This window comes from Phoca vitulina, unplaced genomic scaffold (genome assembly GCF_004348235.1).
Source record: "Phoca vitulina isolate PV1807 unplaced genomic scaffold, GSC_HSeal_1.0 scaffold6, whole genome shotgun sequence".
Lineage (NCBI taxonomy): Eukaryota > Metazoa > Chordata > Mammalia > Carnivora > Phocidae > Phoca > Phoca vitulina.
This window is the reverse complement of record NW_022589709.1, coordinates 47,218,026-47,233,571: the sequence shown is the minus strand read 5'-3', so window position 1 is coordinate 47,233,571 and position 15,546 is coordinate 47,218,026. Positions and strand designations below refer to the sequence as shown.

At 39.8% G+C, this 15,546-nt stretch overlaps 1 protein-coding gene across 1 annotated transcript; it reads left to right on the top strand.

The window, feature by feature from the left end:
- The first annotated feature begins 4,072 nt into the window (after positions 1 to 4,072).
- ZCCHC9 (zinc finger CCHC-type containing 9) lies at positions 4,073 to 15,515 on the top strand. The gene is made up of 6 exons (XM_032404084.1): positions 4,073 to 4,538; positions 5,775 to 6,184; positions 9,427 to 9,577; positions 9,792 to 9,884; positions 12,025 to 12,093; positions 13,340 to 15,515. The coding sequence occupies exons 2-6, from the start codon at positions 5,801 to 5,803 to the stop codon at positions 13,456 to 13,458; spliced, it is 816 nt and encodes a 271-aa protein (XP_032259975.1). The 5' UTR covers positions 4,073 to 4,538; positions 5,775 to 5,800; the 3' UTR covers positions 13,459 to 15,515.
- Positions 15,516 to 15,546: the final 31 nt, after the last annotated feature.

Genomic DNA, 15,546 nt, shown 5'->3' with positions numbered 1-15,546 from the left:
TTCATTGCTTAAGCTCTAAAGAATAAAATGCAAACCCTTTGAGCTGGCATTAAAAAACACTCAATTGGCAAAATCTGGTCCCAGCCATCCTTTCTAGATTCACTATCCTCCATTCCAAATACTCTATAGTTACAGAGCTTGTTTTGAATCTGCTCACACTAGTTTAAGACTCAGCTAGAGGGCCAGCTCCCTGAGGCTGGGCCTTGGACACTCCTAGTCCTGCAGCACCTACTGGTCATTTTAGCTAGGCTGGCCAAGCACCTCTTACCTTGACACAATCTATACAAGAGTGAGGATTCAAAATTCTAATGGGAGTGGTTCCAATTCCAGGTAAGATGGAATGAGCACACTCCACCCTGTCTCTCCCACTGAATGCATCTATAAAACATAACACATAGATCAGCTATTTGAGGACTTGAAAAAGAAATAGTAGCAGGCAAGAAGACCAGCAGGAAGAAGACCAGAATTCAAAGTACCACTGAACCAGTGTAAGTTTACATTCTGGATTTTTATCCTGGACATTGTGGATGGTATTTTGTATATACTCTGAATTCTGTTTTAATCCTTACCAAAAAAAAAAAAAAATTTTAGTAGGCAATTAACTTTTTTAGACTTGTGTTACAGGCTTTGTCTCATTTTTTTGTGGGTGGCCATCAAATCTCAGTTCATTTCTTTAAGCCTCTGAGTTTGTCTTGTGCATGTGGGGTCAGGAGCTAGCTCAAGGCTTCACATACAGAAGTAGAAACATCCTTTTTATGGCTCTCTCCCTTCCAGGATTCCCCCTCACTTTCCAGGTATGGCTGCTATATGCTTTTTACCTCTGGTTCTTCCAGTCAGAAAAATGATGGCAGGATTTCTGTTACAGTTTTAGCTGCTCATGCACTTTGTGACTGTGACCCACTCTCTAGGTCAAGAGCACACACACACACACACACACACACACACATGCACTCACCCATGTGCTAATTGCTTCTTTGGATTTTGACTTCCCTCCACAAGGGTCTGCATTTACTTACTCTTCAGAATCCTCACACAGTTGTTTATATTTTGCTCAAAATTTCTAATTATCAGGATGAGAGTTTATAGAAATCTTCTAACATAACTATTTTGTTTGAAACATAAAAATGTATTGCCCGTGTAAAAAATTACAATATAATTTAAATCAATATCTGGCAATAGTCAGCTTCTTAAACTGGGTAGTTTTGACATGAATGTGTTTTATAATTACTTTGTATGTTTTATTTATATCCTTTTTTTTTTTTTTTTAAATATTTTTATTTATTTATTTGAGAGAGAGAACAAGAGAGAGAGAGCATGAGAGGGGGGAGGGTCAGAGGGAGAAGCAGACTTCCTGCCGAGCAGGGAGCCCGATGTGGGACTCGATCCCGGGACTCCAGGATCATGACCTGAGCCGAAGGCAGTCGCTTAACCAACTGAGCCACCCAGGCGTCCCTATTTATATCCTTTTTTGTCTGCATAATACACTTGATAATTTTCTAAAAATGAGGTCCTTTGGTCCTTCATAACCAAAACTTAAGCTCCTCACTTAACATTCACCCTGTGGAGGGGCGCCTGGGTGGGTCATTTGGTTAAGTGTCTGACACTCAGTATCAGCTCAGGTCATGAGATTGAGAGCCACACTGGGCTCTGGGCTGAGCGTGGAGTCGGCTTGAGATCCGGCCCTCTTGCATGTGCCTGCTCTAGATCTCGCTCTTAAAAAATTTTTTTTACCCTGTAGATAATACTGTTATGAAAATAGCATATTTGTAGTATTTCAATAATATCTGAATGGCTAAAATTTAATAAAAAATAATCCCATCAACTGTAAAAGTGAGTGCATTCTAAGAACATAAAGTCTCACATGGGCAAGGATAACTTAGTTTCAAAGCCGGTTCAAGCAGGCAAACAATCCCCTGCACTATTTCATGGTAGCAGAGCCCACACCTTTGAACGGAGATCTTCATTCAAATCATAACTCTACCTCTTACTAATGCGTGACCTTGGGTAAGTTACCTCAGCTTTCCAAGAGTGCTTCCTTACTGTAAAATGGACAAAACATAGTACCTACCTCTCAGGATACTGGGTGAAGTAAGCAATGAATGAAGAGCATTCAGCACACAGTGCTAGGTACCTATAAAATGTTCAGTGAAAGTTTGCTGTTATTAGTAGCAATAGTGAGATTTTCTTCTGAATCCCACAGGATTTCCATGACTTATTTATTCAATTACTAATCTTCACTTGATGTACTTCCACAAAAACAATTTGAGTTCATGTTCCTTCACTGCCAGGAAATGAACAACTTTCTACAGTTTAAAATTCAACGTAATACTAAAAAGGTAAGTTTTAGTTGAATGCACCCTCTAGTGGTATACATTATGTGCAAGTACCTGGCTTCTACAAAAGAAAACCTTTATGAAATGTCCCTAGGTTGGTGCTTAGAACCTGAAGCCAACTGGTTGAGAACATAGTATGAAGTGGATAATCATACAACGTTTAGGAAGCTCCCTCTCTTCAAGAGCTGGAGGAATTTATCTTTTACAACTTCCCCCACCATAAGACCAAAGATATTTGTGATATTCACCATACCAAATCCCATTATTCCTACAGCATTGACTTTAATCTTTCCTCCTAAAGAAAATCAGGTCACTTCCTAGTTTGCTTTAACAAGCATTGCAATGTACTTACTCCTCATTTAACAAAAACATACTGAGTACCAACTATATATACGAGGCAACAGGAATGCAATAAACAACTTATTACACAATTCATTATTTGGGTGGCAGGGGAGGGGAATAGGAAAGCTTACTTAAGAATAAAATGTGAAAAGCCTTTAAGGGTAAATACCTCAGCTGAAAGAAGAAAAAGTGCGGTGCAAAGACAACAGCTATAAAGGCCTGAAGATAGCGAGGTACACGCAGCATTTGAGAAACTGAGGAAAGTCTCCTGGTCAAAAAAGGGGAGATTGTGCAGGGTGAGACTAGTGAAGTAGGGAGGTATTTATACCAAGTTGAGGAGTTTGAAGTTCATCTTAAGAACAATGGGAGGGGTGCCTGGGTGGCTCAGTGTGTTAATCGTCTGACTTTTTGATTTCGACTGAGGCCATGACCTCAGGGTCATAAGATTGAGCCCTGCATGGGACTCCACGTTGGGCATGGAGCCTGCTTAAGACCCTCTCTCCCTCTGTCCCTCTTCCCCCCGCCCCCCCTCCACCCCGCAGATGTGTGCTCCTTCTAAAATAAAAAAAGATCTTTAAAAAAAGAAAAAAAAGAGCAATGGGAAACTATGGAAGGGATTAAAGCAGAAGGGTAACAATTTTTTTTTTTTTAAGATTTACTTAGAGAGAGAGAGAGCGCACGAACGCGCTCAGGAGTGGGAGGGGCAGAGGCAGAGAGAAAAATCTCAAGCTGACTCCTTATTGTGCGTGGAGCCAGATAGGGCTCAGGACTGGATCCCAGGACCCTGAGATCTTACCTGAGCAGAAAGCGAAGAGTCCGCGCTTAACAACGGCAACACCCAGGCGCCCCTAATTTACACTTTCAAAAGTTCACTTCGCTAAGGCATGGAAATGGATGAGGGAGTGGCGTAAAAAGTAGATGCCCAGACCAGCTGCCAGTAATCCAGGTGAGATGGGATGAAACCTGAGACAGAGGTAGCAGTGGAGATAAAGTGGAAAGATAGTTAAGGGGCAAGATGGATTGACCATAATGATGGTAATGAAGTAGCGACCTTGGTGAACTGAGTGATGTGATAATGCCATTTGTCCCCACTAAGTACAACTGGTGGGGGTAGCTGTTTGAAGAAGATTGAGATAATGAATTAAGAAATGAGGGTTTTCGTCTTAAAAGGACAACATTCTTTGGCCACAAAGTATAATTATTTCAATTGAAGGCTTAACCAGCATTGGGCAGGAGGATCACGAGGCACCAACTCTCCACCCAATAGGGCCCTAAATGTCTTTTTTTAGATTTCTAGGAGAAAGACCCACTACTACTGCGCTAAGACTTTTACCTTACATCTACCTGGAAAGCCCTTAACTCATTCCCGCCCCAAATTTGATAGATTTTTGTTTTTAGAAGTACAGTTCAAAGGTCACCTTCTCAAATCTTTCCAGTGTTTCCCACACCCCCATCCTGCCGTGCAACTCTTCCACTACACTGTGGGTTCCAGACAGCACGGATTAAGCACTCTTCATTTCTGTGTCCCCGTTGTGCAGCACTGCACCCTTCAAACGCTAGGCGCTCCACAAATACTCAGCCGCATTTACCCGCGCAGGGCAATACTCTAGCTTACGCCTCCGACACCAGCTTTGCCTGCCGGAAGTGACGCGCTGTCGGGGACAACGTGTTTCCGGTCCCGAGTGCCGACTCGGTCGCCGGGGGACGGGCTTCTCTGGCTCGCTAACTCAACTGCCGTGGAGGATTCGTGCGCGGTAAGCGGTTACGCACGGCTAAGCGAGATAGGACCCTGGGACCCCCAGATGCCGTAAAGTCCTCCGGTTCGTTCCCAGGGACCTGGCGGGAAGGCACAGCGACTGACTGGTAAGCCCCCAACAGCTCTCAGCGCCAGATGGGGCTGGAGTGCCGGGATGCGAGGCCCGCCGAGGGCGCCGTCGCGGGGACCGGTCTCAGCTGTCCGGTGTTCGCCGCCTGGGCTGGCGCATCCAGCCCCACTGGGACCCGCCGTGGGAGTGGGCTCCGTCGACTAGATCTTGATACTCAGAGCTTCCCCCTTCCCTGGTACTCAGCGGAAGGACAGTCCACCTCTTGAACAGCTCCAGGCCCTACCGTGACAGTCGCAGGATCTGCAGTGATGAGTGTGCGCGCGTGGCGTAGAAGTGCTGGGTCGCGTCTCACCTATTCACTGGCTCCGCCCTTCAGCGTGTGTTGCAGGATGTTTCTTTCTTTTTTTTTTTTCAAAGATTTTATTTATTTATTTGAGAGAGAGAGAATGAGAGAGAGCACATGAGAGGGGTTAGTGTCAGAGGGAGAAACAGACTCCCTGCCGAGCAGGGAGCCCGATGCAGGACTCGATCCAGGGACTCCAGGATCATGACCTGAGCCGAAGGCAGTCGCTTAACCAACTGAGCCACCCAGGCGCCCTTGCAGGATGTTTCTAACGATGAGAGCTGAGGTTTTAACCCTGGTTGGTACACGGGATGCCGCCCTAAAGGGGGCGCGGCTTCATAATTGAAAATGTTGAAACCACTGGGCTGGTAGTAGTTTATACTGATTAGTAGAAGACCCAGCATTATCACGTGACCGTAAACACTTCTGTATATTTTACTTATCAATCTGCCGGGAAGAGTTGTAATGACAAACTTTGCGTCAAAGGACAGGATTTCTGAATAGTTAATTTGCTATGCAAATTGTTTTCACTGAACTAAGCAAGAAGATGGGAAGAAAGTAGCCTTGGGATTTACAGATATGAAACAGCCAGGAAAACTGCAGAATATGGGAAGAGTAACTTCATTCACTGTATTACTTTGTGATTCAAATTTTACAAAGTAATTTGGTTACTTCATGAATTGTTTTACACTTTTAAGCATTTATATACGTGTTGATTTTGTTTTACTGGTGTGGTAGCTTTTCTGGTAAGGGCTAGATTTTAGGCATATCTATGCAGCATATTATAGAATTAAATATACAAATACCTAAACGATGTAAAAAGTGTTTTAATAATTAAGACTTTAATATATGGGCATAATGTGATACAGTGTGTATCTTTAGTGTTTGTTTGTTTTTAATGGTCACTAACCAGCCATGCTTGTCTTAAAGCTTTATAAGATACTGCTGATGAAATCATGACCAGGTGGGCACGAGTTACTACTGCACATAACAAGAGACCTTTGGCTGCAACATCATGGGAGGACATGAAGAAGGGGTCCTTTGAGGGAGAAGGCCAAAATCTACCAGAGAGTAAACAACTTGAAGCCAAAAGGCTCTCTGTTAGAAATGATGCTCCTCAAGCAAAACACAAAAAGAACAAAAAGAAAAAGGAGTACTTAAATGAAGATGTAAATGGATTCATGGAATACCTAAGACAAAACTCACAGATGGTTCATAATGGAGAGATGATAGCAACAGACAGTCAGGAGGTAAGGGAAGAAATTGCAGTTGCTTTGAAGAAAGATAGTCGACGGGAAGGAAGAAGATTAAAGAGACAAGCAGCAAAGAAAAATGCAATGGTAAGATCATTACTTCTACCGAAACGTTACTTTATATAGGTCATAACTATTATTCATATACTCACACATGTATATTCTAGCAGAGTCTGAATGCTCTTGCATACTAGATTTATAAAGCATCTTTTTGAGGGCTAGTAATAACATTAGGACTTTTTTTAGCACTTCCTATATGCCAGGCACTTGATGTACTAATTATCACAATAACACTGTAAAGATGGTAGCATTATTCTCCTGTGGGGAGAAGAGACTGAGGTGTAGACAGGGTACCTTGCTGACAGCCCCTCAGCGAGTATAGTAGCAGAGATGAAATTCAAACCCAGAGTTTGTCTGACTTCAGAACCTATGTTCTTAGTCCTGCCTTCCAATAGCTTCTTTTCAAACAGCCATTTAAAAAAAAAAAAAAAAATCAAAGTAAGGAGGAGGGTTAAGTGCAACAGGTTAAATATGTGTGGTTCCCTTGGAGAGGATATTTTGTTTTTATTCATGAAAAACTGAGGCACAGGAATGAGATCTAGTAAGAATCACACTAGTTAGTAACAGAGCAGAGTAATAAGAGTTAAAACCCCTTGGGTTTGTCCTTCCCTCCTCCATACTACTCTCAGAGGAATGTTAGGGCTGCAAGTTGATTTCTATAGTGCCTAGCACTAGATTTTTAAACTGTCAGACATAGGAAATGTAATACTTCGTATAATTCTTTCCCTTCTCTAAATGAATTTTCCAAGTCTTCTAGTAAGATACATAAAAATCAGTATTATCATTTTACACCTTCATTTTTATTTGCAAGATTAGTTTTATACATATTTGCAGATAATTACTTAGAGATAATGCTGATCAAACATTCCTTATGGATAAATTTGGATAGAAAAGGTAATCATTTTTATTTGGATCAGGATAGTTTTGTTTAAATTGTACAATTATTTAAAAATATTTTTTTTATCTGGGCGCCTGGGTTGCTCGGTCAGTTAAGCATCCGACTCTTGTGAGGCTCAGGTCATGATCTCAGGGTTGTGCGATTGAGCCCTGCATCAGGCTCTATGCTCACTGAGGAGTCTGCTTGTCCCTCTCCCTCTGCTTCTCCTCCCGCTCATGTGTGCTCACACTCTCTCTCTCTTTCTCTCTCTCAAATAAATAAAATCTTAAAAAAAAAATTATGTTAATTTAACTTAAAGATAATTTCATTGACATAGGCAATATGATGACTTGCATATTATTTGAAAAAAATTAATATTGTGACCTTTTAAGAGAAGTTTTATATTTGTAATTAAAGGAGAAAGACATTGGTTTTCAAGAAAAAAAATGAATGCTTTATATTAAAGCATATACTTTAAATAGTATATAGCTTGTTTTCTTGTTTTTAATACCTCATTCTAAGTATCAGGGTTTTTTTTAAGATTTTATTTATTTATTTGACAGAGAGAGACACAGCAAGAGAGGGAACACAAGCAGGGGAGTGGGAGAGGGAGAAGCAGGCTCCCCACAGAGCAGGGAGCCCGATGCGGGGCTCGATCCCAGGACCCTGGGATCATGACCTGAACCGAAGGCAGACGCTTAACGACTGAGCCACCCAGGCGCCCCTAAGTTTCAGTTCTTAATTGCTAACAAATGAAGATAATTTATGAAGTCCCATCTACATGAAGATCAGGTTTTAAAGGTAAAAACCTGGGGTGCCTGGGTGGCTCAGTCAGTTAAGTGTCTGACCAGCTCTGGTGATGATCACAGGGTCCTGGGATGCAGCCCGCCTCTAGCCCCACCTCAAGCCCCCTCCCATGGACCACCCCCACCCCAGCCCAGTGTAGGGCTCTGCGCTCAGCAGGGAGTCTGCTTGTCCCTCTTCCTCTCGTCTGCCCCCCACCTTGTGCACACCCTCTAGCGAATAAATAAATAAAATCTTTAAAAAAAAAAAAAAACATGTAAAACCTAATCAGTGAACTGTCAGGTTACTAGAGACCATGCTGACTTCACCAAGACTTCAAGTCTTATTATGGTGATCCAGTTTTTAGCCGTAGCTTTTCTTGAACTTGTATAATAACTGCATTTTCTTTGTTTGGACCAGCTCATTCTAAATGTACAAGTTAGTGAATATTAAAGAGACTCATTCTTTTCCAGTATGTTATGAAACAGGAGAAAAAGAAAGTGAGGTCACAGTTGCAAAATATTGTATGTTTTTTTTTTTTTTAAAGATTTTATTTATTTATTTGACAGAGAGAGAGAGCGAGAGCAAGAACACAAGCAGGGGGGAGTGGGAGAGGGAGAAGCAGGCTTCCTGCTGAGCAGGGAGCCCGATGCGGGGCTGGATCCCAGGACCCTGGGATCATGACCTGAGCCGAAGGCAGATGCTTAATGACTGAGCCACCCAGGCACCCCAAAATATTGTATGTTTTGTCTGTTTAATTTGCTTTTTAAAAATCCCATGCTTATTTTGAAAAAAAATTATTTTCAAAAAAATTTTTGAAAAAAATAAACTATTTGTTATCCAAGAAATATATATACCTTTTTCAGTTTAAATAAAATAGCTTAAATATCTTTGAGTATCTACCATGTTTGATTATGACTACTGTTCTCATTCATTGCAGCGATAACTATTCTCCAAATTGCCAGGTAGTATGTAAAGCAACCAAATCATTGTTTAGTGTGATGTTGGAGCCAAATATTTCATCTTAGAATTATTCCTTTAAAATATGTTGTGTACATATTCTAAAAATGAAACACCTAATTCTGAATATTAAGGATTATGTATTAAAGATATAAAAACTGTAAGATATATTATTGGTATGAAATATGATTTGAATCATAATTTAAATGGATCATTTGACTCAAATTTATTCAAATATATGCACTTTGTAAGTACTAGTATTAATTATGACCAATAATTTTTGGTCATTTTCTGTTTTCCACAGAAAACTCAGTTTTTCTAGTGGAGACATTCCCATTAATGAAATAAATAGTCCATATTTGCTTAATTCATTTAAGCAGTTTCTACGAAACCATTTTTAACTTTGTGTCTGAGATTGATGGATTTATGGATTGAGGGTTTTCAAAAGCACTGAGACTGTCTGATGGAGATGACATTTTTTATTGTTTAGGAATGTATGAGACAACTTTTTTCTATAGATAAAATATTGAGATTTTTTTAAAAAGAGCTAGATAACAAATGAGAGACGTCTTAAAGATATTTTTGATAACAAGAATTAATAAAGCCAGTGTAGTTTTGTAATTTGGAAACTCACATTTTGTTTCCCCAGGTATGTTTCCATTGTAGAAAACCTGGCCATGGGATTGCAGATTGCCCAGCTGCCCTTGAGAATCAAGATATGGGCACTGGAATATGTTATCGGTGTGGGTCCACAGAGCATGAAATAACCAAGTGCAAAGCCAAAGTAGACCCAGCTCTTGGTATGTTTTCTTTCTATTGGTTTTTTACTTGGTTAATGTCGGAAGTGGGGTTTTTTTTGGACAGCAGAGTTTGTCATGAACATGCCACTTAATATTTTGAAATCAAGGTTTTGAAAAAATAAGGGTTTTTTTCCCCCAGAGTGTTTAAAGTAATATGAATTATGTAACTTGTTCTATACTTAGCCAACTTACCAGGAACTGTTGATCCTTACAGGTGAATTTCCTTTTGCAAAATGTTTTGTTTGTGGGGAAATGGGGCATCTGTCCAGATCTTGTCCTGATAATCCCAAAGGACTCTATGCTGATGGTGAGTACTGTTACCCTTACATGTCAAAAAAGGTGAGTTATCATGCAGAGTTGTGATTTAACTTAGACTCTTAATCAGCTCTTGAATAAATTCTTGAACAAATAAAAACACCTTAAGAATTTCAATTTTTATCAAACTCTATTCTATGTACTGGACTTTATGTGTAATATGACGATATATTAATCAAGTCAGAAAAAACTAAAGTGTATATTTCAAGATTTGTGCTTGTTTCAGCATCATTTGTGAGAGTATGTTATAAATATCTACTTTTAGGGTGCCTGGGTGGCTCAGTCAGTTAAGTGCCTGTCTTCGGCTCAGATCATGATCCTAGGATCCTGGGATCGAGTCCCACATCTGGCTCCCTGCTCCGCGGGGAGCCTGCTTCTCCCTCTTCCTGCCCCCTGCCCCTGCTCATGCTCTCTTTCTCTCTCCTAAAAAAAAAAAAAAAAGAAAAAAAAGAAAAAAGAAATATCTGCTTTTAAAAACAACAGAAGCAAAGGGGTTATATCTCAAGCTAAGACTTAAAAAACAGTGTTGTGAATTTAATCACAGGCTAGCATACCATTTTGGATAGACGGGCTGGTACACTCTTCAATATGTGTAGTAATCTTTGTTTCTGAATTCCTTGGTTAATAGTCTAGCATGGGATCATGTAACTTTCTTGTCTTTAGCTCAACTAACATCTTAAGCTCCTTAAATAAAGTCTGTGATGTCTAAAGCTTAAAGGAGGAAATTTTCTGTTACTGTAAGGTGCTTATGTGATAGCTGGTTCCATCAGGTTCCAGACACCTCTTGGGTGTCACGTCCTGGGTTCCATGGAAGAAGTCCAGTGAAAAGGTGTAGCTTTTGGAATCAAGCTGACTGGTTATAGCTCCAGTACCACCACTCACTAGGGCGACTTTGGCTGAGTTATTTAATTTCTCTCAGCTCAGTTTCCTCGTCTGTTAAATGGAGATGAAAAACTGTATTTCCTTGATTCTAAGATGTACATTTTTTCACATTTTAATGTCTCTGAACTCAAAATGTATCTTACCAGTGGTGAGTGCCACGTAATTGGCAGGTTTGTTTTTTTTTTTCTGAGAGGTATGTAAAATAATGATACATCTTATAATCAGTGGTGTCTTAGATTTGATGAATTATGGTATCCACCTTGAAGAGCTTTGAGAATTAAAATAGATTGTTCAGAGTGCCTCTCCTGTTTCACTCTGGCATCTACAACAGTAAAGAAGCTGGCCCTGGAAAATGCCCAAAGGTGCCTTTCAGTTTTGAACTTATGACACAGGTCAGATGACATGACTAAAGGACAAAGATGGCTTTGCATGGTTATGCAAAATGACTAAATATTTTTGAAAAGTGCAGCAAAGGAAAGAAATCACATAGAAGTGAGAATTCAGCCAGGTTTACATCCTATAGGGTCATATTTCTGGGTAAGTCACTTCACATTATGAGCATGTCACGATAATGCTTGACCATTAAGTAATAGTGTTTGACCATTAAGGGAAAGACTAATTTTAGAAACGATGTGTGTTTTAATTCACGGTCCTGGAATGTTGCTTAAAGTAGGCAGACAGGCATTTTTATTAGGGTTAGGGTGCCTGGCAGATAGAAGGCACTAAAACAAAAGTGAATTTCATTGCTTTTGTCACTGCTCACCCCCATCTGACCTGTGCAGATGAGCAGTGGGGCAATGGCTCCTAATCTTTTTTGGGGTTGTTGATCATTTGATAAGAACTATGGACGTCCTCCTCCAAAAATGCATCTGAACACCACTTTTGCTTACAGGTTCAACAGTTCACACATCTTTGCCTCTCTAACCACGGTTAAGGTCTTCTGTGCAGTGGCTCTTGGACACTCCAGAGCACAAGTACCTTCTTCCGTTATAGCTCTCCTCTCTTTCCCTCTTCTCCCCTGAAGGCCAGGTACAAGACATGCTGTGTAGGGACAGTTTAGTGCTCTGTGGGATCCAAAAGCCTGGGGAGTGGACTTATTAATAGGAATAGGCACCTACCTATGTTCCTGTTTCCACCTCCCTGTGCACCTGACAAGGCTGTGAGGACCAAGGAAGATAAGAAAAGTGCTTTGAGGCATTACAGTGCCTTGTAAGTATGAGAGGTTTTCAGTGACTTTGCTCTTTTAATAGGTGGTTGCTGCAGACTCTGTGGCTCCGTGGAACATCTTAAGAAAGATTGCCCTGAGAGTCAGAATTCAGGTGAGTTCTCTGGGCCTCCATTTAGAAGGCCTGAGGTGATTATTCTGTGTTTCTGCTGAATTTTGTTACTACTAACTCACTGAGGTACCGCTGATTTTAAGGCAGCCTGGTTTCCTCCTGTGATGACAACCTAATCATTTCTCTGTCAGGAGTAGATGCAGTAGTAACTGAGCATTAGTAGCTGGTACTATCAGGTGGGGAAAAGGTGACCACTAAGCCCTAGAGGGCCCTGATTTTATAAAGCATCTTATTTATACACATTCTTATTTGCCAACTAATGAATTTAACAATAAAGACAGTTCTGTTACTAACAGAAAAATATTGATTCATTAAGAGAAAATACAATATTTTTATGATTGAGCATTCTCACATATGGTTTGCTTTATCTATACCTAAAGGATTCAGAATTGGTTGCAAGAACTTCCAAAAATACTAAAATTGTGTTAGCTACACATCAGCTGGCCAGTTGTATTTTCTTCCTAATGAAATACTACCGTTGGTCACCAAAACTTCAAAAATGTTCACTATACCTATGTGAGGGAAGTGGAGACCATTATTATATTAGTTTACCTGGATTGGAATGATGATAATCTTGAGTGAAAGAAAGACAGGAGGGTAGAAGTAGTGCTTCTTAGGGAAAAAAGCACATTTCTTTTTCTCTCAAATAGTCAGTACGACACAAAGAAGTCTGCCCATTCTTACTTCCTACCCGAACATTTCCCTTTGAAAACCCAGAGTTCTTGTTTATGCTCTTGTCTAGAAGAAGACAGTCTTTACTACATTGTAGGCAGTGAGACTGAAATGATGGAAGTGGAATTTGAATTCTCCCTCCTGGGAGGATTGCCACTTCCCGAATGACAAGACTGAAAAGCAGATGTTGTATAATTTCACAGGTGGAATCTTGTGCATTTAAAACCGATGCCTCATAAGTCCTACTGTTTATAGATTCTTGGAATTCATTGACTCTATAATGATGAACTCTGGGAAAGAATGAAAGAGCTTTCTCATCAGTTTGTGCATTGCAAAGCAGTTGCTGCATTTCCCTAATTGGGAGAGAAATTGCCTGTGGTACTCTGAAATCAAGGGTTATAATCAATTACAGGATGCTCACTCTTCTTTAGTGATGGAGTCTTCCCTCCTTGTGATTATTCATGTCAAAACTAGTTCCTTTGCTAAGCCAGTACCAAACTACGGGGATGTATTTGATTACCATTTTTCTTACATTCTAACGTCCATCCCTTGACAGATCGAATGGTCACAGTTGGTCGCTGGGCAAAGGGAATGAGCGCAGACTATGAAGAAATTTTGGATGTGCCTAAGCCACAGGAACCCAAGACAAAGATACCTAAAGTTGTTAATTTTTGATAATGATTAGTACTATCATTAGTTACAACCTCATTGTTAAACATTCTGAACCGGGCATACTTCACAAATTGGAGCTGGGCTCCCTTGGAGACCTGTTTTGTAGATACCAGTATGATCGGGGAATGGTCACATCGTTTCCTGAGTGCTGTCATTAAAGAGTGCTTCTATCACTGGAGAAAATCACTGAAGAAAAGTAGAAGATGTTAAAATTGGATTCTCTAAAAGAACATTTTTAACAGACAGAACTTAGGTATAACTAAGTGGTTATATGCTTGATTGTAACAATCATCTTTCTTTTAAAAACCATTCATTAATGTGAACCACCCCTAAACAAAGTATAACTGCTTTGCATTTGGAATTGAATTTTTGGTTATATTGTTTTCTTGGTTCAAAATAACAATTTATTATTAGGAATTTATAAGTTGCCACAAAATCTACTGTATTTTTAAAATATTTAATAAAAATTCATTTGCTATTTACTTATTTTTCTGAATACCTTGTTCTGGATTGTACTAGCCATTGTCTGTTTATATCTGTGTACAAACCCTTTGGAAACACCATCTTTTGTGAATTCTAGATGAGATTAATTTTGGTTAATATTTGTTTTAGTTTTGACATAAAGAAGTACAAATTATTGAGGTAAAATAGAAGAATACCTTAACAGCAGCTCTTTGCTCTTGATTTTCAAGAGAGACATTCTAGCCAAAATTTAGTTTGGGGTATTCAACCAGAATGATGTCACTTAACAGAGTGTATATTACACTTAATAGCATTTTGTTCACATGTCTTAGATGCGTCCAGGTGAGATGCAAGTATCACCATAATAGAACACTAATCAGAGACCCATTAGCTTCTTTGATTTGATGAATACATGCATACCTAATACATATATTTCACAAGGCTTAGGGCTCCCATTGTACTGTTTAATGGAATGACTCTAGTGGATTGTGTGTTTCATTTGGAATTTTACCTGATTGGATACATTTGTAACTAAAGGAAACAGCTGTGATTAGTCACTGATGCTTCAAAAGCAAAATATTTACCAAATAAAAGAAACACTGTTCTCTGTTTTAATGTCTGCATAGCTCAACAGTTCTAGTCTTAATAGGAGCTGTTCTTTTATTTTTGGCTAAGAGAGGAAAACACGACAGAATACAGCTCAGCATCCCAGAACTTAAGGAAATGGGTGCCATTTAAAAGAAGTCACACAAGTCGTGCAGCTGGAAAAGGACAGCAGTGCTGCCTTAGACATTTAGTCCAAACATGCCCAGATTTATTTCACCCATCCTATCAGGTGCCAAAGACTCTGGAGAGTCAAAAGCTTCCTCAAGTGAGGAAGGCAAACATTAAATTTATTTATGCACTATATATTTCTCCAGTCCCTGCTATGTTCCTGGTACTCTTTTAGGCACTTGGGATTGTGGCCATGATAAAGACAAACAAGGCCACGTGCATTCTAATGGGGCTTTAGGATGGAGAGGAGACTTGGGGGGAAAATACATATCAGAGATATCAGTGTATCAGAAAAATATCAGAGATATTTGATTACATTTTAAAAGTATTCTGTTGAATCCCCTAGGACTTAGTCATTAGCATTCTTCCTTCAGTCCTCTGGAAATGCCACCTCTTAAAAGCTTATCTTTCACTTTTCCGTGGCTGAGTCCTAAATCCATCTGCCCTAATATCTCTGGTTTCAGTTCCTCCTTGGATGGTGTTTCACCAACACCTCAAGTCATTACTGCAGTAATTTTCAAAAACATATACATTCAAAGACCTATGATAGGCAGAAGTTAGAAACGTCTGAACTACAGGAGAGGTTTGAAATTTTACCATACAAAATTTTAGTGTAATGTAACCCCTTTATTGCTGATTTTTTCACCTTTTTTAAAATCTAAAAATATCCTCAAAAATCTATCTACTTCTGAAATGTATAGTCATTTAAACCTGCATATCCACTCTTATTGTACATCAGTGTTAATTCATAAAATTGGAGCACAGTCTGAAGTTCATGTAAATGAGAACCTGCTGACATGGAATAAAAATAATTAACAACCAGACCTAGGCTGGGTGAATGGATGGGCTGGGGTG

What these genes read in the sequence shown, in the direction of transcription:
- ZCCHC9 (XM_032404084.1), top strand. Translation starts at nt 5,801, where the DNA reads ATGACCAGGTGGGCACGAGTTACTACTGCACATAACAAGAGACCTTTG. An exon ending in CAGCAAAGAAAAATGCAATG is followed by an intron (nt 6,185 to 9,426) that starts GTAAGATCATTA and finishes TTGTTTCCCCAG; the next exon opens with GTATGTTTCCATTGTAGAAA. An exon ending in CCCTGAGAGTCAGAATTCAG is followed by an intron (nt 12,094 to 13,339) that starts GTGAGTTCTCTG and finishes ATCCCTTGACAG; the next exon opens with ATCGAATGGTCACAGTTGGT.